This window comes from Ammodytes marinus (genome assembly GCF_949987685.1).
Source record: "Ammodytes marinus genome assembly, chromosome: 24".
Taxonomy (NCBI): Eukaryota; Metazoa; Chordata; class Actinopteri; order Uranoscopiformes; family Ammodytidae; genus Ammodytes; species Ammodytes marinus.
The window spans coordinates 7,396,116-7,421,543 of record NC_137228.1 but is presented as its reverse complement, the minus strand read 5'-3'; the positions used below and the strand labels follow the sequence as shown (position 1 = coordinate 7,421,543).

The window sequence follows — 25,428 nt, the reverse complement described above, 5'->3', positions numbered from 1 at the left end:
TCGTATTTGGAAAACTTTGTTTAAAAAAACTAAAAAGTGCAGAGCAAGTGACGTATTTCCGTTTTATCCACAAAATGAAATACGTCACAGTATCCGGATGAAGTGCGCGAGGCGCGAGGTAGGCCGCTGTTTGGATTTTATCCGGAAAGTAGGTGGAAAGAAACCACGGAATAACTAGAGGTTGCTCTCGGTGTGTTAAATACTTTTTAAATGTAGCAGTGTGTGTGTTTAACGTGAGGAAAAACCGTTGAAAAGTTGATTTGGCGACGACCAGACCAACGGCTGATTGAATGCTGAACAGGTGAGGCCATTTGACGACGCTGAAGTTGGCAGCTGATTCGCAGCAGCCGATTCGGCAGTTAAGGAAAAGTTAAGGGATTCTAAGGAGCTGCGGAGCGACTGATTCTCCGTTGTTTAACCTCCTAAATCGCCGCGGTAAAGCCACATTAATTAGTCTAGATTATCTAAGAGAGTCTAACCATTCTTTAAAAACAGTTTACAATTGATGTAACCTTTATTAAGTTTGTTTAAAAGAAAGAGGGGAGATTTCACTGCTTTGTTTGCATCTGGACCACATTAGAAACCACTGCACCTAGACTCTTCAAATCTGGACTAGATTATCACAGTGAGGCTATACATTATAGAAAACATAGTTTCTGATTTGTGAATCTTTTTTTCTATTTGTGAAAATGCAAAGAATGCACATTTTGATGGTTTTTAAGGGTCTAGGCCGCATTAGAACTGGTCCTGATTGAAAACCACTGCACCTAGACTCTTCAATTCTGGACTAGAATATCACAGAGAGGCTATACTTTGTAGGAAACATAGTTTCTGATTTGTGAAACTTTTATTCTATTTGTGAAAATGCAATAAAGATACATTTCAAGGTTTTTTTGGGGTCCAGACCGCATTAGAACTGGTCCTGATTAAAAACCACTGCACCTAGACTCTTCAAATCTGGACTAGAATATCACAGAGAGGCTATACATTATATAAAACATAGTTTCTGATTTGTGAATCTTTTTTTCTATTTGTGAAAATGCAAAGAATGCACATTTTGATGGTTTTTAGGGGTCTAGGCCGCATTAGAACTGGTCCTGATTGAAAACCACTGCACCTAGACTCTTCAAATCTGGACTAGAATATCGCAGTGAGGCTATAGATTATAGAAAACATAGTTTCTGATTTGTGAAACTTTTATACTTATTGTACTGATTTGCCTTACATGCTTGATATATTATTGGAATATATTACTCATTTGTAAAGTGTTGCATAAATGTTGCATTAAATATTATAAAAAGGGGGGATATGTTGACGAAATCTATTTCTCTATGATTGTATAACATATTAATGCTAGTCATTGTATTCACCTCACATTGAACTATGGTGTACAATGCTGTGGTAAACATGTTTTTCACAAAGCAAGATATGAGAACACACATTATGTTCAGTACAATTGTATCACTCATCCCACAATCTTTTCCAGACACTCAGATAAGGGTCATCAGCACCTGGTCAGACAAATACGTGCCAGTATGGGTATAAAAGTTGTAACATACCTCCTGACTTTAGTCATTTCTCTGTTATGCTACATGTGTGTACATGATAACTGACTCAGCTTGCAAGTTTCAACTAAAGTCTCTGCGGATGATGAAATCTGACTCCTGACTCTTTGTGCATTATTTCATACTTATATTGAAATTAGAAAAGTTTAGTAACAGACTACACTGAGTGAAACGTTTGACCGGTTCAAGATGGCGCCCGCATTTCTCGCGCCCAACGCGGCGTCTATCCTTTATTATGTCTATGTTCGAATCGGCCTTCATAGACCGCGAGACCGCGTCCTTCCAAGGAGGCGGTCTCTGTAATGGGATATCTTAAAAACAAAACAAAAAAAAGCCACTGTGTCCGCTGGTGGGGCCCCATGTTGTTCAGAATGTGCCCTTTTTATTTTTTCGCCCCTGCCCTTCAAACAGTCTGAGTCCGCCACTGGCTCAACATGTGATAAACAAGCAACTTTAAAAAGATTAAAAAGAAAAACTAAAATTTCTAAAAAGGTGTGATCCCGGGCCTCAGGTACTACTCAAGTCTGGACTATGTTGTACGGTTAAAAGCAGGTCTGCTGGTGCCAGGCTGTCAAGACTGATGGGTTGCCTTGGAAAAGAGAAAAAACATTAAACAGTTAAAGGTGAAGTAAGCGATTTATTTATGTAAATATAAGTGTTAAATCGCTCTTTATTCATACAGTGATCACTTACCGTAATTTGAGGACTATAAGCCGCACCTTTTTCCCCATTTTTCGACCCTGCGGCTTATTTAACGGTGCGGCTAATAATATAATAATCACACAGCACAGTATATGTTCTGTAGCTAGTCTACTATTGCTCTAAATGGTAACACTTGAATACGTTATGCAAATATGCAACTTGTTTGTTGAAATGTTAATAAATGGGAGCTTCCTCAAGCAGCCATCTCTTTCCCGACAATCCCCTCTGTGCACAAACTCTTACATATGGTAATTAAACATTAAAACACCTGCGGCTTATAGTGCAGTGCGGCTTATAGTGCGGAAAATACGGTATATAGTGTGCGCGTTTCATAAAGCCGATCTCTCAGTCACTCGCTCTGCATGTAATCGGCAAATAAACTTTTCGGGGATCCCACTACTGATAACCAAGCAGAAGAGAGAACGCTACAAACCAGCGCCCGTCTCACTGCCGGTGCACGTGCAGAGCGACAGATGAGTGAATGTGTATGCGCCTACAATGGCGGAGCAGGTAAAAATCCTTTCCAATGTCTGTTTTGATGGTTTTTATCAAGTTTTATCACACTTATGGATCTGGGATGATGCTAGATAACTCCCTGCTTGAAGAACGCAGTGCATTAATGTGGGGACGTAGGGACGAGCGAGGGGACTGCTAACTGCACCTCTACTGAACCTTTAATAATTAAAAAAAAAAGATATATATATATAAGGGAGAGTGGCCTAAGTTGTGCAACTTTTCACTCAAAGTGACTTTAAAGTAAGGCCTTGACAGTAAAGTCTCCAACTCAAATATATATATTTCAGGGTGTTGTGCATCCCTGGCAATAAAAACTTTGGATCTGGAATAAACTGTTGAAAAAATATAGCTTTCGGAAAATAAGTTGTCTTGATGCACAACTTGCCCCCGGTGTGGTGTAAGTTGTGCGGTTGGAGAGAATACCATGGGGTGAATTGTGCCATTGATATATATATCATAAACTGTAATGCAAGACAAATCCATTCGACAATCACTTATTTAAGGTGTATTTAAAGTAAATAGTTGACAAAGATTGAAGGACAATTTTCTTAAACAAGGCCTAGCAGATCTAATGGTTTTACCTGCAAAGCTCGCAATGACAAAGTCACCATCATCATCTTTCTGGCCATCTGAACTCTCATAAGTGGTGTCGTTAAGTGGAATTGAGATGTCACTCTCTTCTGAGCTACTGTAGACAATCACTTTCTTTTGGTGACCAGCGTATACAGCCATGCCACTGGCACAACTCTCAGAAATGTACTTTGCACTAGTTGCTCCGTGCTTGTGGAACCAACTGCCACCTGACAAATGTGATTCCCCTACATTTCTGCCTTTAAATCAAGGCTCAAAACCCTTATGTACACCCTGGTGTTTCCTCCCCATTAACTATCTTACCTCTGCACTACTATCTGTGTTTATGTGGATGTATGGGCTTTACGTCTTTTATTTTGGTTATTGTTATTTTACCTTCATTGTTTACCTACTGAATGCACAATGTACAGCACTTTGGACAGTGCAAACTGTCATACATGTGCTTTTATAAATACATTTTACTTACTTACTTATAACTCACCCAGGCCCTTTGGCACAAATCACCCCAATCCCAGAAATTTGGATAATAAGCATGATGCAGCAATTTAGGGCTGACATCGTGCTAACTGTATAGACTCAAAATGTAGCATACCAAAGCACTAAAACATGTGTCAAATGTTTTCAAACTTGTCTATAATTGTTCAGACACAATAATCAAAAAACCTTGATCATGGAAATTTTACTTTGAAAGGAAAAACAGTTTTTTGATCTTAAATGTGCTTATATCTTATTCCTTGTGTCTCCCTTCTTTACAGGATGAGTCAAATGGATGGCTCTTCTTAAATATGTGGTCACATTTCCAATTTCTTCCACGGTTTTCTAGAAACAAGGGGTGGCACAACTTCCAAAATGCACAACTTAGGCCACTCTCCCCTATATATATATATATATTTTTTTTTTTTTTTTTTTTTTTTTTTTATTAATTAGACATGTTTAATATGGCTTCTTTTCACCTCACCTGTCTAGCTGACTCCAGCAGGGCTGCTGCCTCCGCCGGGCCCATCTGTTGCACCATCTTATAGAGAGCACCATCTTTGTTCTGCAGCAGGGTGAAGGGACTGTCTAACTCCTGGATGGTACCGCTGTCCAGCACCTTAAAGCAAGACAAAGGCCAATGACAACCATCACCAAATCTGGCAAAACAAGTGACTGTACTGCTTTACAAAAACGTAACTAAAATGTCTAGACCATATGAGGAGAAATATTATATTACAACCAAATGTAGTTAAAAGAATGATAAGTATAAATAAATAAATACATAAATAAGAAATATAATTTAACCAAGTGTTGGATTATGGATTTTTAAACTACAAGTAGGATGAAGCACTATAACAACTATAACTTGGACTGGGAAATTGAGCTGCATCATTTTGGATTATCCATTTGGATTTAAAAACATAGGCAATCTAAAAGGTATGGTTACTGTAACAAGCTGAATGGCAGTTAGTAATGGTCAAACAGGTTATCTTCAGATATTAAAGAGAGGCTTCACCAGTATCCGGTCACTGTCTATGATGGTGTTGAGCCGATGCGCTATGGTCAGGACGGTGCAGTCTCTGAACTTGTCGCGGATGGTTTTCTGGATCAGTTCATCCGTCCTGCAGAGACACAGCAATGAGAGAGATGAATAAAAAGACAATAATCAAAATAATCAAAAAAGTACGTACATGTCTGAAGGTGTAGTGTGTAATATCTGAATATTTAGCATCATCTAGTGGTGAAAGCTCTAGAATGCAACCCTCCTTGGGTAACCCCACGCTTTCGAATAATAACAGAAGCTACAGTGGCCTTCAAGGACAAGAAGCTAGTTATCCTGGCAATGCAAAATGGTGGCCTCCATGGTGGCAAGCGCCGCTCTTACATAGATTTAAAAAAGGCTCATCCTAAGGAAATAAATTAAAAACAAATTTTATTTTCAAGCGATTATATACTGATTCAAAGATACTTGTGAATTGGGGTCACTGACGAGGTGGTTGGATTAACTGCAGTTAAGTGATGTACTATAGCTTTTGCCTCTCTTCTGGCCCGACAAACCATTTTGTTGAGGTGGAGGGAACCTGTCCCGCCCACTCATACACAATGGCTGAGAGATGTTATGTCCTGCCTTAAGATGGAGAAAATTAGGTACTCGCTTCGGCATTCCAGTGCAGGGTTTCAGAAAGCATGGGGACCTTTTCTGGCCTCATTTCAGGCTCTGTGAACTGGCAGTGACTTGGGAGGGATTATTTTGGGGTATTTTGATGTTTCTTTTCTTTTATTTTTTGTTTCAATGGCATAAGTTGTGTTTTATTTATTCTTCCATACTACCTGTCTGTAACAAAGTAACAACTTTTCACTTTTCTAGTCAAAAAAACAAATAAAAAGATCTTGATTTAAAAAAAGATACTTGTGAATACTATATTACATTTCCACCAAATCTGCCCCACCAATGCGTGCGCGCGTGTGCGTGCATGCCGTGCATACCTGGGATCCACATTAGCGGTGGCCTCGTCTATGATGAGGATGCGGTTCTGTCTCAGCACGGCTCTGGCCAGACACACCAGCTGCCTCTGGCCCACGCTGAAGTTACAGCCCGACTCGGCCAGCACCGTCTCCAAGCGAGCGGGCAGCTCCTCAACCACAGGCTTCAGCTGAACCTGTGGGGGGAACATATTATTATTTTAAATTTGATTTATTCTCAAATGGGTATACAGTCGTCCCATTCCCTAAACAATGATAACTATTGCCGATACTGAAATATGCTCACTGGCAGTGACTTGGGAGGGATTATTTTGGGGTATTTTTGATATTTATTTTATTGTTGTTTGGATAAATAAGTGGCATAAGTTGTTTTTGAATTTATTCATTTCATACAATCTGTCTGTACCAAATGAACAATGTTGCACTTTGTAAAACTGAAAACCAAATAAAAAGATCTTGATTTAAAATGTACTTATTCTATAGAGATTGTGGTGGATTAAATAGCTATTAACCAGACTTTGCTGAGCAGAGAGTCTTAAAAAGGTTAGGGGTCACTGGTAAGAGACGAAAACACCTATGTAAGCACTTGTTATTGGGACTTGTTGTGATGAAACGACATGTCTATTTGCAGATACTAATACACCCACACTGATATAAGACTGTGAGTAAGCGTGTACTAGCAGCTTCGGGGGAGAGCCCCCTATGCTCACGCTACTATGCTCCATGAAATCCTCTGTAATGTCCTCTGGAAATCCCTGAAATAAACTTGGAACACTGATGAAAAAGTCCAGTCTTTGGAGCGAGCTGATTGGATGCTCACCTCCTCCAGAGCCTTCCACAGGGCTTCATCAGTGTGCTGGGCGAAGGGGTCCAGGTTCTTCCTCACCGTGTCAGTGAACAGCACCGGGTCCTGGGGAACACAGGTCACACACACACACGTTTACACTAGAATGCAGCGGCCACAAGCTGGACTTACATATCAGAAGTGATAGGATTACTTTTTTACATCTAATTACTGAAAACAAAAGGTTAAATGGGATTTTTAACGCAAACAGAAAGCAGAAATGTACCAATTTTATTAATTATCAAAAATTACATTCAAAGACAACCTTGTATTACAGTTTTTGCCTAATGCTTAAACACTAATAGTGGTTGCTATGCCCAAAGCATCACAACCTCTAACTTTTGTGACCATGCCCTAAACACAAGCACTGTGTTTTCAATTCTCCAACACACTTATTGCAAAACACTATACACTGTTTTTTTTTTACATAAGACACATTGTTCAAAAGCGAAATCTCCTGCAATCATTTGGAAAACACATCTATGTAAAATACAAAACACAACCAAATTTGGAAAAGCACACAGAATCACACACATGAAATATACAAAATAAAATTAATTGAATACCAATCAGTGTGAGCCTTAGCACTACAAATAGACTTCATGTGAGCTCAGCTTCTTTGTGAGACAGTAACAGTCAGGGGAAAAGGACAAGAGAGAGTGGCAGGAGGACGAGGACAAAGAAGGCAACAGACGGAGACAGGGTCACTATAGTGGACCATGTTATAGATCATGGCCTAACAATATGAGCCTGGGCAGAAAGTCAGGCCAACAACGCAGTAGCTCCATAATAAGGTCATTTAGACTGGTTATCAGGAATATTTTTGCTGTTGGTTCTCAAAGGATGACATTGCATGTGATGTCGATGAGGTGATGTGGCCAGACGCAAATGTGAGGCGGTATAAAAATGATTCATAATCCACCCGCCCCTTTCCTTACAACACTGTTTTATTTTATTTAACTGTAATTGTTTCAGAGTTTATAGTGACACACTGAATTGCTTGTTGAACTGCAATCCTACCTATTGGTTTTTTTGGGGACAAAACCATGACATTGCAAAATACACTTATTTTCAGAATTTCTTTTATTTTTGTTTTCATGTGTCAAGATGAACTGTAGTGAATCAATTTTTCACAAAAACAAATCTGTATGAGACTTTTAAAGTCAAAAACCATCCAAAGTACTAAATACAGCTGTGTTTTGCATATAGCACATCTGTGTGTTGTTGCTGCTAGGAAAGAGTAATTCAAATGTGCATGTGTGTATTGTTTTGTTGCTAAAAAACTGTTTTGAATTGGGATTGTTAGGTTTTGTTTCAAGAGTTTCATTTAAGTTAGAAGTTTATCTCCATGTGCTGTGTCTTACTCGGACTGTGTGTTAATTTTTGACACAGTTGGCAAAAGTCTGAAACATGTGTGTAAACAATCTGCAAAAACTGTAAGCAAATAAGTGGGTGCCTTTAGAGAGGGTCAGTGTGTGTCTTCACCTGAGGGATGATGGACATCTTTTGGCGCAGGTCGTGGAGGCCGATCTCCGAGGTCAGGAGCCCATCGATGTAGATCTTGCCCTGGGGCTCTGCCAGGCGGAACAGAGCGGAGACCAGGGAGCTTTTACCAGCACCCGTCCTGCCCACGATGCCAACCTGACACATGGGAGATAGAATAACCACTCAGTGCGTTTACATGGGACAGCCAGATTGGATTAAGACATAATATACCGATTGTGCCACTCGAACGGACCGCGTCACTTGTCTGAGTATATGAGGCCGGCGCATGGCTGACTCCACTACGCTAGGTGGCGCTGTAGTGGCAACAGGTGGTTATAGAGCCACGTCCGGTTCCTTTTTGCCAACAACACTACTATTTATTACGTCGTCTCCTTCCACGTCCTTGTGAAATCCCCGGCAGGGATTCTCGAGCAGGCGCAGAATGCAAACTCCGATATACGATCCTGTATACGTGCAGATAGAATGCCGACTATGAACAAGTTATCTAGGTGTTCTTATCCGACTTCGCTTGTCCGTTAATGTGCCGATTTTTGTGCTAAGTAGATCGGATAAAGGTGTTTACGTGCATTGTACAAGTCCTGTTGAAGTCTTATTCGTTTATTTACCAGATTGTGAGTCTGCCATTAAACGCACTGACTGTGACTGATCATCCGCCATCACAGTGTGCATTCACAGAACAACAAACGGATAACAGAAACATGTCTCACTTTCTCATTGGGCTGGAAGGTGGCGCTGATGTCTTTGAGGACCGGCGGGCCTTCACCGTAGCAGAAGCTGACCCGATCCAATGTCACCAGGCCTTTGGCGGGCCAATCGGGAGGAGGACGCTTGTCTGTTTCCCAGGGTGCTTCACTCTCCAACTCGGTGTACTCCACCACTCTCTCCACCGACGTCATCTGAAGAGACCAGAGGGCTTTAATGTCATCTCACTCGTGTCACTGTTCATGTTTTAAAGGTCACAACAGAGAATGCAAAAGGCTGTGTAGAATAGAACTGCTGTGTTCCTACCATGTTCTCCATCTCAGCACTTTGCCTCATGGTCCACTGGAAGCTTCCCACCAGAGTCACGGCGTAAGTCAACACCAGGCCCACTGCTCCTGGATTCAGCCCTGATTAAGACACAGACATGGAAGAAAAATCAGGATTCAAAAATTTTATTTTTAGGACCATTGCAAGTACACGACCAACACTGTTTTACACCACTTTAGCCTTTTATCTCTACGTGTTTTCAGAGAGCTTCGTATAACAAACACTTAAGAAGACTGGTTTCAGAAAATAGGAAAAGGCTTTTCAGAAAATAGCAACATAACACAAAGCACTGGAGTTGGTAGGATTCATTATACAGTATTTATAAAGACAACTGAGATTGTGAGGGAGTTTCAAGGCAATCTCTTATCACGGCGCAAAATGGCAGTATTGTGTAAAGCTCGTTGGCACGATGGATGAGCACCAGTGTCTCACCGTCTCTGAGCAGGATGCAGCCGAATGTCGCCATGGTGATGAAGATGGAGCAGATGCTGTCGAGGCGCAGGGCAAACCAGCGGGACGTCATCAAGAACAGAAACCACGCCTCTGACCACACACACAAAACACAAAGTCAGTAAAGATGGGCTTTTTTCAGTAATATTGCTATAATTTTATTATAAATGAAGTATTCTTTTTTTTTCAACTTACACAAAAATTCAACTAAGAACAAACAATTAAAACAAAAACCGAGCCTGTGGGAAAATGTAAACGAAAAGACAAAATACATGCATGTGTAAAAAAAAAAATAAGCACAGTTCAAGTAGCTGCCTTACACTTGAATGAGTGCAGACTGTGATCAAGTGTCCGCATAGTTTGTCTAAGTTAAGTATCCACTGCTGCCATCTTTTAGCATACAAACCTAACACACAAGTCATTGTCCTTAACATCAAGGCATTCTTGCTGTTTAGGTGACTCATGCTTATACCAGCTTCTATTTAGGGTTTTCCTCACTGCTGTAAGGAGTATTTTAACCAACCCCTCTGTAGTGTCACCAGTGAAATGTGACCCAAGTATGAAGTATTCTAAAAAGGAAGAAGCCTTGTATAGTCCAAATGTTACAGTAAAGGAGTACCTGAGTGCCGGTCCTGATGCAGGTCAAAGGTTTTCTTCAGTCTGTCCTGGGCTCTGAGCGCTCGGATGGTCCACAGGCCCTGAAGAGACGACGACAGGTGGGAGAAGACTGGACTCCGGGCTGCACGCCAGAGGACACAGATGACAAGAGATATTATGAGAAAAGTCGACAGCGTTAGGCTCACGGTATGATCACGGGCGAGAATGCGTGACCTTACTTGTGGACTCCAGCCGCTTGACATCTCGTGACGTGTGGAGGTAGAAACGACGCAAGTACAAGAAGAGAAGAACGAGAGGAACGACAGGGACGAGGATGAGAGGCAGGACTGAGGCCGCCACTATGACCACGCCCATATTCTGTAAGAACAACTAAGAAACAACAGGCAAGCGGGGAGAAAAACAGACTAGGTTAAAGGTGAAGTAAGCGGTTTATTTATGTAAATATAAGTGTCAAATCGCTCTTTATTCATACAGTGATCACTTACATGATGTGCGCGTTTCATAAAGCCGATCTCTCTGTCAGCTGCTTTGCATGTAATCGGCAAATAAACTTATTCCGAAATTTTTATCCAAGCAGAAGAGAGAACGCTACAAACGGACACCCGTCTCACTCATAGATAGTATATACACTCCATGGTCTCACTGCCGGTGCACGCCAGAGCAACAGATGAGTGAATGTGGTGAATGTGTATGCGCCTACAATGGCGGAGTCTGTTTTGATGGTTTTTATCATGTTTTATCACACTTATGGATCTGAGATGATGCTAAATAACTCGCTGCTTGAAGACCACAATGCATTAATGTGGTGACGTAGGGACGAGCGAGGGGACTGCTAACTGCAGTAACTGACAGGAAGTTAGCTAAAAGAACCATTCCGCTTACAGCACCTTTAAGGATACAATACATAAACAGTTCAGTGCACATTCAGTAGTTTAATCTGATGGTAATAATTACTTTTTTTTTACTATTACAATTTTTTTAAACGGTAAAAATTCTCACTTGATAGAAGTCCACAAAGGTGATGGGTAACGTCGAGTCCATGGTGTTGATGTCTTTGGAGAACCTGTTGAGAATTCTTCCTAAAAAAAGAGCAGCAAAGAGACATTTTGACACAAACAATGGGTTTATGATCTGCCTGGTCTTGCCCTATATACCATATAGCCAGGTTATGCATTAGTGACTGTCTGTTGCATTCCGAGTATAGTGGCTCACCTATTGGGTTGACGTCGAAGAAGTTAACAGGAGTGCGGATGACGGCGTTGAACATGCTGTTATGCAGAGTCTGAGCTGATTTCACCAACCCATTGAAGATGACTAAACTCCTGGCGTAGCCGAACAACACAGCAGCTGCTGTCAAGCCTAAGAGCACACACAGCAGGGACCCGGCTTTAACAAGCATGCACATGGACGGAATGAAAATCCACACATTAAACATGAGTGGTGATAAACATATGGATGGGGGGGCGGGGGGGGTTACCTGCATAAATGCTGAGGTATAAGGTGAGATTGGGCTCTCCACCTGAATTACTTATAATATTATCAGCGCTGGTTGTGCTGTTAAAAAACTCTGCCTTTGCCCTGTCAGTTGAAAAAATGAAACACATCAGGCCATACACAGGAAGGACCAAACATTTTTTTTTACATGTTGAACTTCATATTAAAGTGAGCAGCTACAGTGCATTTTCTCTATTCCCCATTAAACTATGGCTGACACACTCACCAGTACACCAGCCACCAGTCCTGCAGGATATATGAAGCCTATGGATGGAAACAAATTCAATAAACTATTATATTGAATGCATAATGCATGCAACAACTGTTTGGTATAATTTTTGAGCACATTTAAAATACACAAATTCCCTGTAAGAGCTCAGATTTTTACTCAAATTTACTTAGCTTCAATCGTAACCTATAATATATTTTTTTAGGGAGAGTGGGGGGGATCACTTATTTGTTACATACTAATAATCATGAGCCAGGGCTTACCTCAGCCAGGACACTGAGCAGTACTATGACCAGTAAGACCAGGAGGTTACAGCCTGACGTGAAATACTTGAGATAAATGCGGCCGCTGACATTTCCTTCCACTCTGGTTTCCTCAGCCATCGCACGTACTGTTTCAGCCTGAAAAACAAGTTGTTTCAACGTCTTAATACCTCGGGCTAAAGAGTGAAGGCAACCCCTCATAGACAGTCTTATGTCAGCTCAGTAACGACATGCTACACACACAAGACAATTGAACCCTGCTGTGTTGGTTTAAACACAAGTTGTGGTAAATAAATAGACTTGGTTTGAAGTCAGGGACATTGGACTTTAGTATATCAAATCAAATCAGTTTTATTTGTATAGCCCAATATCATAAATAGACTTTTGCCTCAGTGAGCTTCACATTCCATGCAGTACGACACCCTGCCCTTAGACCCTTAGCTCGGCTGGGAGAAAACTCCCAGTAAAAACCCTTCATCGGGATTTAAAAAATTGAGAAATCTCAGGGGAGAGTTGACAGAGTAAGGGTATATCAGGTGGAATGTTAAAGGTGTTCTTACAGGAAGCTGGTCTAGGTAGCTGCTCTCTGGAGGCAGGAGGCTGCTGTTGGAACACTGTGTACTGTGGGAGTGAATGCTCCTCTGGCTGAGCCAGGACACTTTGTCTGGCTCCGTGGTTCCAGACAGTTGCTCCTGCTGCTCGTTGCTTCTCAGCAGGGACACAAAGTCCAGGCCGGAGCTGTGCAGCTCGCTGTAGGTGCCCTGGGACGTGATTTGTCCCTGGTAGACACAGACAGTAGGAATGCCTGTGTTACATTTTTTATTTTATTTATTTTTTTACACGTTTTTTTATTGTTTGTTAGATGAGATAAACAATGTCACACAAGTTGGAATATTTCAGTGGTTACATTTCTTTTTGCGACAATGTACAAGGTAACAAGAACTGTAGCATAATGAGGAAAGAGGAAGAAATAAAGAATGCCACTTGAAAAATGTGAGCAGACTCGATTAAACATTAAAGACATAGTTCGCCCATACGGAACAGCTGTCTATCATTATAAAATGCCCATTATAATAAAATGAATGGAGTTTTTCCTTCCCCTAGTGTTCCCTCAGTCTTCCTTTGGGCCAGCTGTCCTGTTAATCCTCACCATACATTTTACCATGTGTGAGGGTTAGACAGTGAGACTATAACACACTCTTTCTACTTTTTCCTCAGGCTAAGATTTTGACATTTTTTGCACATTTACACTACATAGGATCTCAGAGTTCAATACGCCTTGATCTTTCCACCGGTGCAGTAGGTCTTTAAAGTATTTGTACGTCACATTGTTTGTCACAAACCTCCTGCAGGACCACAATCTGGTTGGATGCCCTCAGATGCTGCAGCTGGTGGGTGACCAGGACACGACACTTGCCCTTCAGAAGGCCACAGATACACCTGATACATGAACACAAATACACAGACAGACACAGTAAGTAAGTAAGTAAGTAAGTAAGTAAGCTTTATTTATAGAGCGCCCTTCGCAGACCAGGGTCACAAAGCGCTTCACAATGGGAAGCAACAACAGATTAAAATTGTACATACATTTAAAAGCAGCCCCAAGAACAATTTAGGCAAAAGCCTGTACAAATAAATAGGTTTTTAGTTGACGTTTGAAAGCGTCAACAGACTCTATTAAACGCAGAGAGATGGGAAGATCGTTCCAGAGCTTGGGAGCAACAGTCTGGAAGGATCGGTGACCTCTGGTCCGTAAATGAGTATGTGGAACCATCAGCAGTTTCTGCTCCACAGACCTCAGAGAACACAGACACACACAGACACGCACAAGCACAAACACACCAAATTGTATAAAGAAAATGTCCATTGTGTCTTTCTAGAAATCCGCTGTGGCTGTTCACTTTATGCAAATAGGTCCAAATACAACTCAAACAATATCTCTTTGATTGAAGATGAATAGTTAGTGAATGAATGAATGTGTGTTTGTTATTTATTCATTGTGTGTATAAATATCTACCCATCCATCCGAAGATGAAGGACTGAAGTGTATATTGTGTTAGATAGAATATAGGAAATAATGTAAAATGAGTATGTGGGACATGATGTATAGAATCGGCAACAATTTGGACTGAAATGGTCACACAATAGTCACTCACTGTTCAAAGAGGTGTCTCCCCACCTCAGCATCCACAGCACTTAAAGGATCATCCAGGAGGTAGATGTCTGCATCCTGATAGACAGCCCTGAAATACACAAACACACACACACACTTTGGTGGAGGGCAACAGGCAAATAATGTCAGCAGATAATTGAAGCGAAAAATATGAACTGTACCTTAACATGTCACTACTCGTTCCCTTGTAACATACATTCCAAATGAGGGGTAGCATCCCCCTCTTGCTTAACACACCTCACCTGGCCAGGTTGACGCGAGCCTTCTGTCCCCCGCTGAGTGTGGCTCCTCGGTCCCCTATCAGTGTCTGGTCTCCATCTGGGAGAAGCTCCAGGTCCTGCAATCACAGACAATGGAGCTTTAGTACAAACAGTGCATAGAACTATTGTGATGGCAATGTAATATTACAATCATGTGTATTTGTAATATTGCCATATAGTGTATGTTATGGTGAAGCTAAATACAAGTAACCTAATTGTCAAAGAGCTCTGACCTTAGTGTGTGTACAAAGCAAGGTTGTGAGGATGGAGATATTAGATATTGGATATCGTCCAAGTATGTATCTATGATTGACATGTCTAAACTATGTGGCGTATGCATGGTATGTATGTTAATCCTGAATACTATAACTGCTGAAGAGGGACTGCCTCTCTTCAGTCATATCTGCCTTTCTCCTTGTCAGTATTGGATGATGGCTCTGCTTGAAAGCAATAGAAGATCTTAATTGAAAACTTGATTATTGTGTCAACTGGTATTTAATTGCCAATTCTCATCTTAACTAGACAAACTGATATTTCAGTTTCCACTACAGTATTAAAAGGAGGAACTCTACTCATCAACATGTGTTTCCTTAGTGTTGGGGAATATTTCTGTCTCCAGGGGGAGCTGCAAGAAATCTCACAGTCAACAATAAACAGAGAAGCAGCTTTCAGCATTCCATCTGACCTTCTTTAGAGCACAGGCTAAGATGACTCTCTCATACTTGAGGCTGTTGAGCTCCCTCCCAAACAGGATGTTACTGCGGATGGTTCCTGGGAAGACCCAGGGCTGCTGGGCCGAGTATGTCAGCTGACCGTTAACGCTCAGCGTGCCTCTGTCAGGAGGCAGTTCTCCCAGGATGGCGCTCAGCAGGGATGACTGTGGGTCACATGGATGTTATTGACACGTAATAACAACATTCCCCCTCAAAGCCTAAAGCACGTTCACTGCATACTGACCTTGCCTGCACCCACAGGGCCAATGACAGTCAGAAGATGGTTTGATTTCACTTTGAGAGAGATGTTCTGTAGCATTGGAGTGTCCACAGTCTGACAGGTAACACAATAAATAATAATTTGAAGTATTGATGTATTGATAATATGTAAGCAAACTTCGGTGCTGTAAAATGACATCAAATGAATGTGAAATATTCACCCTGTCCCAGAAGCACGTCAGCTTCTCAATCTCAATGGAGTTTTCCTTCTTTTTCTCCTGAGGAAGCCCAAAGCTTCTTCTCTCGACCTCTTCCAGCAGGAGGAAAGTCTGGGAAGGGGTTAATCCACACACATGCATTTACACAGGGAAACCTATAACCAGAACGCAGACCATATCATCATGTCTCCATTAGGGCCCGACCGATATATCGGCCGGCCGATTTAGTCGGCCGTTTATAGCACATCTCCGAAAAATTGGCAATCGGCAAAATATTTATATAGTGCTTTATTGGAGGTCATTCAAAGGCACTTAGCATCATACATATAGAAAATCATACTTATAGAAAAAGAAAACAAAATACAGACAAATTAAAGATAAGGTTTGGAATGGAGTCAGGTGTAATTATGCTTTCTTAAAGAGGTGAGTTTTGAGTTGACTTTTGAATGAGTTTATCTAGTCTGAGATGCTGATGTTTGGAGGGAGGGAGTTCCAGAGGGTTGGGTGCAGTTACATAAAATGCTTAATGTCTGAGTTTAAAAATGCGTCATGTCACTTTACACATATTTGTAACACTTTATATTTTTTTTAGATAATGCATATTTCAATAAATAAAAAGTTCCTGTACACCTATCAACAGTAACAAGTATTTATATATATATTTAAGGGTTCAAAAATTTAAATTTTTTCAATATATATTTTGGGGATTAAAAAAAAATTATAATCGGCCGATTTAATCGTTATCGTAATTTTTCTCTGAAAATAATCGGCATCGGCACTCAAAAATCCATATCGGTCGGGCCCTAGTCTCCATCGTCCGGCTAGACTGCTAGAATACTACAATCCCCACTAACACTAACTCTTGTGCAAGTCACTTTTGCGCCACATTGTGAAGAGATTTTCCTGGAAGGTAGGTTCTGAACTGTGGCATTATGCCTCGTTTCCACCGAGTAGAGCAGGTCGGATCGGAGCGGTTCGGTCTGGGTAGTTTGGCTTTTCATTTGCCAAAAGTTGGGTAGGGTAAGGTTTAAGCGCACCTAACCGCTCTGAGCCGCTACTAATTTCGGTACTCCTCCGTTGGGGTACCAGCCGCCTGAAAGGGTGCAGAAAAGGCAAGATAGCATTTACTATTTCCCACGTTGCTAAAATGAGCTCTCTTTTTTTTTTGGCTGCCCCCTAGCGGCTGGAGTGAGCATTTTGGTTATTTCTTTAGAAGTTCCTAACTCCTCACAGGAATGGGCTAGAGACTTACTTTATTTTTTAAATGCTCAGAAATGTGTGCTCTACAAGTCGCGGGCCGGATTAAATCATATTATGTTTGACACCACTGGTTTATTGTGTGCTCGTCATTAAATTAATCAGTTGGTTACACTGTGTCCCACTGCTATTATGTCACGTAGCTGCCGTAGCCAGCACTGTTCGCTCACTGTCTCTATCGGTTGCACCGAGCCGTCTCTGTCCGTTTACGCTCACAACAACACGGGGGGAATAAATAAAGAAGCGGCTTGTTTGACCAAGCAAAAACGAGAGACCGCTGGCTTGACCACAGTTGTTCAACAGCCCGATAGTTTGACCCATATTTTGGCGGCGGCTATCGCAGTCCAGCCTAAGCCCCGCCCTACCAGTAAGGGTAGGGTCGGCGGTGGAAACACCACAGAGACTCTTAAAAGCGAGCTGTCCCGCTCTGAGCTGCTCCGAGCCGACCCGCTCTACTTGGTGGAAACGAGGCATTAAAAACTGAACATTAGCAATGCTCGCTTAAATGTACAGTTAGACATCATATGGCAGACATGCCATCCAGGAAAATCTCGAGCAGGAGGAAATTCTGGGAAGGTGTTAATCTACACACAAGGAAACATATAACCTGTCTAGACAGTCCGTCTATACTACAATCTAGGGGTGGGAATCTCTTGGCACCTCACGATTCGATTCCGATTCAGAGGTCAACGATTCGATTCAAAATCGATTTTCAATGCATCTCAATGCAAAACATTTTTTATGTACATACCCATGTGTGAATTTCAAAAATATATTTATATGCACATCTGAGTTTGCTACTCAGACTTTGCTAATCACTTCCTACTTTTGTGATGATCATTAAAGACAATCAACAGATGAATTGCCTTCTCTAATATTGTATTAAGAGAAAAGCTTTTCTTGTCACAAATATGACTTTCTATGAACAGTGCAATAATTAATGCAGCTTTCAACACAATATGGAAGTATGTAAAAACTAAACCGATTCAGTTTTATTTTATTTCTAATCTCGTAAATCATGTTTCTATAGGATTTCTATTCTATTATCTATTTTCTATGTCATTTCAACACATTGGACAAAAAGTATGGCTTGGAATTCAGCTCTCATACAAAAACGTAAACAGAGATAAAGCCGGTGCAGGTCATGGGTTTGCTGCTCTCAGCCCTTTTGAAGCCACTTTGGAAACAACTCGCACATGTGTGGTGTGCATGCGCAATGGCACAGGAAATATTAGTATTCACAAAAAAACTAAAATATACAGGTTCTTCTCATATAATTAGCATATTGTGATAAAGTTCAATATTTTCTGTAATGTACTGATAAACATTAGACTTTCATATATTTTAGATTCATTACACACAACTGAAGTAGTTCAAGCCTTTTATTGTTTTAATATTGATGATTTTGGCAAAAAAGTAAAGAAAAACCAAAAATCTCTATCTCAAAAAATTAGCATATTTCATCCGACCAATAAAAGAAAAGTGTTTTTAATACAAAAAAGTCAACCTTCAAATAATCATGTTCAGTTATGCACTCAATACTTGGTTGGGAATCCTTTCGCAGAAATGACTGCTTCAATGCGGCGTGGCATGGAGGCAATCAGCCTGTGGCACTGCTGAGGTGTTATGGAGGCCCAGGATGCTTCGATAGCGGCCTTAAGCTCATCCACAGTGCTGGGTCTGGTGTCTCTCAACTTCCTCTTCACAATATCCCACAGATTCTCTATGGGGTTCAGGTCAGGAGAGTTGGCAGGCCAATTGAGCACAGTAATACCATGGTCAGTAAACCATTTACCAGTGGTTTTGGCACTGTGAGCAGGTGCCAGGTCTTGTTGAAAAATTAAATCTTCATCTCCATAAAGCTTTTCAGCAGATGGAAGCATGAAGTGCTCCAAAATCTCCTGATAGCTAGCTGACCCTGCCTTTGATAAAACACAGTGGACCAACACCAGCAGCTGACATGGCACCCCAGACCATCACTGACTGTGGGTACTTGACACTGGACTTCAGGCATTTTGGCATTTCCTTCTCCCCAGTCTTCCTCCAGACTCTGGCACCTTGATTTCCGAATGACATGCAAAATTTGCTTTCATCTGAAAAAAGTACTTTGGACCACTGAGCAACAGTCCAGTGCTGCTTCTCTGTAGCCCAGGTCAGGCGCTTCTGCCGCTGTTTCTGGTTCAAAAGTGGCTTGACCTGGGGAATGCGGCACCTGTAGCCCATTTCCTGCACACGCCTGTGCACGGTGGCTCTGGATGTTTCTACTCCAGACTCAGTCCACTGCTTCCGCAGGTCCCCCCAAGGTCTGGAATCGGCCCTTCTCCACAATCCTCCTCAGGGTCCGGTCACCTCTTCTGGTTGTGCAGCGTTTTCTGCCACACTTTTTCCTTCCCACAGACTTCCCACTGAGGTGCCTTGATACAGCACTCTGGGAACAGCCTATTCGCTCAGAAATTTCTTTCTGTGTCTTACCCTCTTGCTTGAGGGTGTCAATGATGGCCTTCTGGACAGCAGTCAGGTCGGCAGTCTTACCCATGATTGCGGTTTTGAGTAATGAACCAGGCTGGGAGTTTTTAAAAGCCTCAGGAATCTTTTGCAGGTGTTTAGAGTTAATTAGTTGATTCAGATGATTAGGTTAAGAGCTCCTTTAGATACCTTTTCATGATATGCTAATTTTCTGAGATAGGAATTTGGGGTTTTCATGAGCTGTATGCCAAAATCATCAGTATTAAAACAACAAAAGACCTGAAATATTTCAGTTGGTGTGCAATGAATCTAAAATATATGAAAGTTCAATTATTGTCATTACATTATGGAAAATAATCAACTTTATCACAATATGCTAATTATATGAGAAGGACCTGTATATATAAAAAAATATATATAAAAAAAAAAAATCGATTAACTTTTCTGAATCGATTCAGAATCGTTCGAGAGAGAATCGATATTAATCGGAAAATCGATTTTTTTTCCCACCCCTACTAACATTAACTCTTGAGCAAGTCATTTTTGCACCAAAAGAGATTTTCTTGTATGTGTAAATGTGTAAACTGAACATTAGCAATGCTCGCTTAAATGTACAGTTAGACATCATATGACATGCCGTCCAGGAAAATCTCGAGCAGGAGGAAATTCTGGGAAGGTGTTAATCTACACACAGAGAAACCTATAACCTGTCTAGACAGTCCGTCTATACTACAATCCCCACTAACATTAACTCTTGAGCAAGTCATTTTTGCACCAAAAGAGATTTTCTTGTATGTGTAAACTGAACATTAGCAATGCTCGCTTAAATGTACAGTTAGACATTATATGACTTCCAGGAACATCTCTGCACAAAATGCCGTCATTCATAGAAGAAACTAGAATTACCTTAATCCTGCGAATGCTGACGATGGTCTCCGACAACTTCTCGACGGCCAGTGGAAGGAACAGGGTGACGGTGAGCTTGATGGTGCCGTAGAGAGAGACTGTGACAAACACTCGGCTGGCGGTGATAGTGTTGCCCAGGAGAGCGTACACCGTGAAGGTGACAAACACGATGATCTTGCTGCTGGCAAAGTAGGACGCCATGTTGAATCCTCGTAGGTAGGAGCTCTTCATGATCTGACTGATCTCCTTCCTGGAAAAATGACGACAACAATATGGAGAGGAGTTGGGACACATACAGTCAGATGTGCATTGACATATCTCGAAAAATATTCCCCCTCGTTCCACCACCTGAACTCGGGACAACCATCTGACTCTGGTGGAAACGAGTGACACAACTACCCATGCTAAACAGAACCCAAAAACACTGCTAGACCTAAGGCAGACATTGGATGCTAACTCCACACGTGATAAGCCAAACACTGGCACTCAAAATTTGGATGACACATAATTCAGGGAGCTAACACAGCTGTATCCACATCCCTCTACTCCACATCGTGTGTGGTCCAAAGGCCTGGAGTAGAGGGGACCACCAGTAACCATGAGGCCTCTGGTTGGATACCCGGCACCGGACAGGAGGGTGTTATTTGTAAAACTAGTGGTGGCTGCTATTACATCTACGGTGCCCAGCATCTCTACCATTGGGTCCTTGAGCAAGACACTTAACCTCTGAACTGCTCCAGGGGCGCCGCAACACGGCTGACCCGGCACGAGGCCCCCCTCTGAGGAAGTGCATGTGTGTGGTGTGGGAGGGGATATGCAATTTCAGTAATCCTCTACACTGTTTCAGTGAATCTACATGTGTGTTAATGACAAATAAAACTCATTTTTTACGCATTATTCCTTTAAAGGTCAAGTCAAACATTCATTTCACATAATTGAAGCAAAATGAACTGTTTTAAAGCCTAAATATAGAAATATATTTTATTGTACAAGATTGGTTCCCAACACAGGGGTCTGGACACTGCACAAAGTCACAGATTATTCCTTAAAAATTATGAAATTATGCAAGGGGATGTTTTTGACCTTACTAACTCCCCTCCTGAACTCCACGACACTCACTTACCCAACATTTAAATGATGATGAAGCTTCTCATCAACATAGCACTCTAGGCTAACGACAGGGTTAAACATTGACAATGTCAATCACTGTGTGTGTGTGTGTGTTGTCAACCTAATCACAGGCCAGGCTATTACTCTACACCAGGGGGTTTTCAAAGTGTCAGAGAGTTTTCAAAGAAATGTATGCAGGGTCCTCTGGGTTGGGCTTGGTGCTCTTTTTCTTTAACGACCATAGGAAAACTTACTGAGCTTTGCAAAACATTAACGCGTGCACACTTTGGGTGTGACAAATAACTTTAGGTCTACAGGCTGCGTCTTCTGTAAATGGCTGATTTATTCATTAGACTTACACAGATACACTATAGACAGGATGGGATGGTGAAACTACAAATAGCTCTCTTTCCTTCCCAACCCTAGTCTAACCTCATCCTCCTCCTAGGAGTACGTACCCCTTTCCCAGGTGAGCGAGTTACTTCTCAAACAGAAAGAAATGTTTATGGCGCTGATAAAACAACAAAGTGACAACTTCAGAGGCTTTGTGAAGGATATAACGGGCACAACCAATACACGCTTAGATGCGCTATCAATGGAATTACATGACATTAAAACCAGCCTGCAGTATACGCAGAAAGAGGTAGATGACATGAAGAATTCCAACGCGCAACAAACCGAGCGCTGCAGCGCGACCCAGACAGACCTGTACAAAATGTGTGAGAGTCTGCTGGTTGCCACGGACAAGATGGAGTACCTTGAGGGACAGTCCAGACGTAACAACCTGGTGATAGATGGCATCGCTGAATCACCAGGAGAGACCTGGGCAGAGGCAGAGGAAAAGGTGAAGAAGGTGCTGGCTGACAAGCTGCAGCTGCAGCATGACGTGGAGGTGGAGAGGGCTCATCGCACAGGGAAACCTGGAGGTGAACGACCAAGGCCGATCGTGGTTAAATTCCTCCGACACAAGGACAGAACATCCATCCTACAGCGCACTAAAGCACTCAAAGGAACTAGAATCTATATAAATGAAGATTTCACAGAATCTGTGAGGCAAAAAAGGAAAGAGCTGATGCCAGAGCTAAGAGCTGCAAGAGAGAGGGGGGATATAGCCTACTTACGCCACGACAAGCTGGTTATCCACCCCCGTACCAGTACACCGAATCCACCAAGAGATGTTTAAATAACACATTTATCTCAGGCATAATCCAGATACGCACATAATCTACAAACCAGGTACGTTAAATGCACTCTGATGACAAACACAACTCACACATATCCCGGACATAATGATTTATCACAAAGGATTGCTGATTATGAGGATGTGGAACTACGGACCTTTCAACACAGTAACTATCACGCACATGACATTGAAAATGATATAGATCCCGAGACTAATTTCTTTCACAGCATAAACAATGACTGCCACTACTACAATGAAGAACAATTCAATAATACCATCAAGACCAGTCATAAACTTTCAATCATTCATTTCAATAGCAGAAGCCTGTATGCCAATTTTCACAACATAAAGTATTACCTCGGACAATTCTCCCAGCCATTCAACATTATTGCCATTTCAGAAACCTGGATTAACAATGAAAGGGGCATGGACTTTGAACTCGAAGGGTATGAAATGATTTGTAAAAACAGAGAAAGCAAGAATGGAGGTGGTGTGGCTTTGTTTGTAGATAAAAATCTCACCTACAAGGTAGTAGAAAACATGTCAACAGTGATAAATGATGTTTTAGAATGTGTTACAATTGAAATATTAATGGAAAAAAGAAAAACATCACTGTGAGTTGCCTGTACAGAACTCCAGGCTCCAATATAGATTATTTCATTAACTGGGTTGCAGAAAAATGTACAAAAACAAACCATAAAACCATTCTAAATTGTTCATATCCACCCTTTATCTGTTGAAATGCAACAGATAAAGGGTGGATATGAACAATTTAGAATTCACACATATAAAGTTTATTTGTGTATGTGTGAGGGGGCCTTCAACCCCCTTAGACAGAGCTACTAATGCTGTTGTTTTTAACTTGCTTTTGTATTTCTCCCCTACTAGTTGAGGGGCCCATGATGATTTCTATCTTGTTACATTTTAATGAGTACTTATATTTAGGCTATTCCTTTTTGGACCCTGTTATTGACATCAGTGACTGAGCTCTTTGACTATGCAACATGACAAGTTACTATCAGTATCTCTGGCTAAGGGCCCCCCTGAGCCCTTGGGCCCCTGGGCCTGTGCCCGGTGTGCCTGTGCAGTAATCCACCCCTGGATAGGTTACACAATTAAGAAAAAACAACGATGGGCCTGTTCATAACTAATTTATATATTTTTTGTAATGTAATGATTATCATGAACTTTAAAAAAAAATAAACTATTTTGGGGGGGGCCCGGACCATCTCTTTTTCCTTTTTAATTAAAAAAAAAAAAAAAAAAAAAAAAATTATAATTATAATTTTTTTTTTTTTATATGGGATCCGGGGGGTAGTTTTGAATTGGGTGAGGAGCTATTTAGAGAGAAGGCAACAATTTGTGATGATGGATGGATTTAAGTCAGAATGCTTGGACATCGTGTGTGGGGTTCCGCAGGGGTCAGTGCTGGGACCAGTGTTATTTAACTTGTATATCAATGATATTTGCAATGTATCGAAATCTCTAAAATGTATACTTTTTGCGGATGACACAAATATACTGGTTTCTGGGGAAAATTTGCAGCAACTTCTGTCCACATTGACCGCAGAGATTAGCAAACTAAAAAAATGGTTTGACAGAAATAAGTTATCTCTAAACCTAAATAAAACTAAAATTATGATATTTGGAAACTGTAAACAATCAGAAAACATTGAGGTACAAATAGAGGGTGTAAACTTAGAAAGGGTATATGAAAACAAATTTCTGGGGGTAATCATTGACGACAGAATTTGCTGGAAACCTCATATAAAACACATACAAACCAAACTATCAAGAAGCATTTCAGTCCTGTCCAAAGCTAAGCACTTCCTGAATAATAAATCACTCCATATTCTTTATAACTCATTAATATTACCATATTTGTATTACTGTTCAGAAATCTGGGGAAACACATACAAAAGCTCTTTACGAAATAAAGACAATCAATCAATCAATCCTCCCCCTCGTTCCTCTCACTCTTTTTCCACTATCCCCTCAAACATGGTTTTCCTCCCCCCGAGAAAAAGAAAAAAGATAAAAGTGCTGGAGGTCAGGTTAAATAGTAAGAGGTGAACGAATGTAACAACAGAAAGTGAATACATAACTGAATAAGTAACACAGTAATCTGGCAAGCTTTCAGTTATTTATGCATGCCACATGAGTGGGACAGCACATAATGTCACCCTGACCTAGGAGGTTGTGTAACCCACACAGAAGGGTGGGGGCTCTGCACTCGAGTTAAACATTGTGTAATATACCACAATCCTCTTCTCCAATGTCCATAATTAATGTGAGACTTAGATAGGCTTATAGCAGAGTGCCAGGCACAGCCAGGACTGGAACGTCAGCTTGATGGAAGGAGGATTAAGTTAACGGCATTCCTACTCTCATTTGTGGTCATGAGGGCTGGTTCATGACCCAAATAACTAGATCGTGGGCACAAGCGGCAAAAAGGGCTTTTCTCAGGAGGGTGGACAGGTTGTCTACCTTAGAGATGGGGTGAGAACCATGCTCTGTGTAGAAAAGAGCCAGTTGAGCTGGTTGGGGCATCTGGTAAGCATGCACCATGCAGCCTCCCTAGGGAGGTGTTCCAGGCACATTCAGCTGGGAGGAGGAAGACCCAGGAATAGGTGGAGAAATTAGATATCCATGTCCT

The 25,428-nt window shown here is 41.4% G+C and overlaps 2 protein-coding genes across 2 annotated transcripts in view; one reads left to right on the top strand and one right to left on the bottom strand.

Annotated features, from left to right (window-relative positions):
• The window catches only part of LOC307270031 (protein jagunal homolog 1-B), a 339,870-nt gene that overhangs the window by 4,691 nt on the left and 309,751 nt on the right, over nt 1-25,428 (top strand). The gene's annotated exons all lie outside the window — the stretch shown is intronic.
• Nucleotides 1,823-25,428, bottom strand: part of LOC307270044 (ATP-binding cassette sub-family C member 4-like) — a 35,603-nt gene continuing 11,997 nt past the window's right edge. Inside the window, exons 8-31 of the mRNA XM_080053174.1 lie at nt 20,480-20,729; nt 15,854-15,961; nt 15,658-15,747; nt 15,386-15,577; nt 14,683-14,777; nt 14,424-14,510; nt 13,611-13,707; nt 12,828-13,046; nt 12,268-12,405; nt 12,002-12,039; nt 11,759-11,859; nt 11,494-11,640; nt 11,281-11,360; nt 10,500-10,650; nt 10,283-10,402; nt 9,646-9,756; nt 9,193-9,293; nt 8,892-9,080; nt 8,164-8,319; nt 6,655-6,744; nt 5,838-6,010; nt 4,867-4,972; nt 4,333-4,467; nt 1,823-2,154 (exon numbers count right to left, since the gene is read on the bottom strand). Of these exons, the coding sequence (XP_079909300.1) occupies nt 2,137-2,154; nt 4,333-4,467; nt 4,867-4,972; nt 5,838-6,010; nt 6,655-6,744; nt 8,164-8,319; nt 8,892-9,080; nt 9,193-9,293; nt 9,646-9,756; nt 10,283-10,402; nt 10,500-10,650; nt 11,281-11,360; nt 11,494-11,640; nt 11,759-11,859; nt 12,002-12,039; nt 12,268-12,405; nt 12,828-13,046; nt 13,611-13,707; nt 14,424-14,510; nt 14,683-14,777; nt 15,386-15,577; nt 15,658-15,747; nt 15,854-15,961; nt 20,480-20,729 (2,992 nt within the window). The 3' untranslated portion in view covers nt 1,823-2,136. The remainder of the gene's footprint in view (nt 2,155-4,332; nt 4,468-4,866; nt 4,973-5,837; nt 6,011-6,654; nt 6,745-8,163; nt 8,320-8,891; nt 9,081-9,192; nt 9,294-9,645; nt 9,757-10,282; nt 10,403-10,499; nt 10,651-11,280; nt 11,361-11,493; nt 11,641-11,758; nt 11,860-12,001; nt 12,040-12,267; nt 12,406-12,827; nt 13,047-13,610; nt 13,708-14,423; nt 14,511-14,682; nt 14,778-15,385; nt 15,578-15,657; nt 15,748-15,853; nt 15,962-20,479; nt 20,730-25,428) is intronic.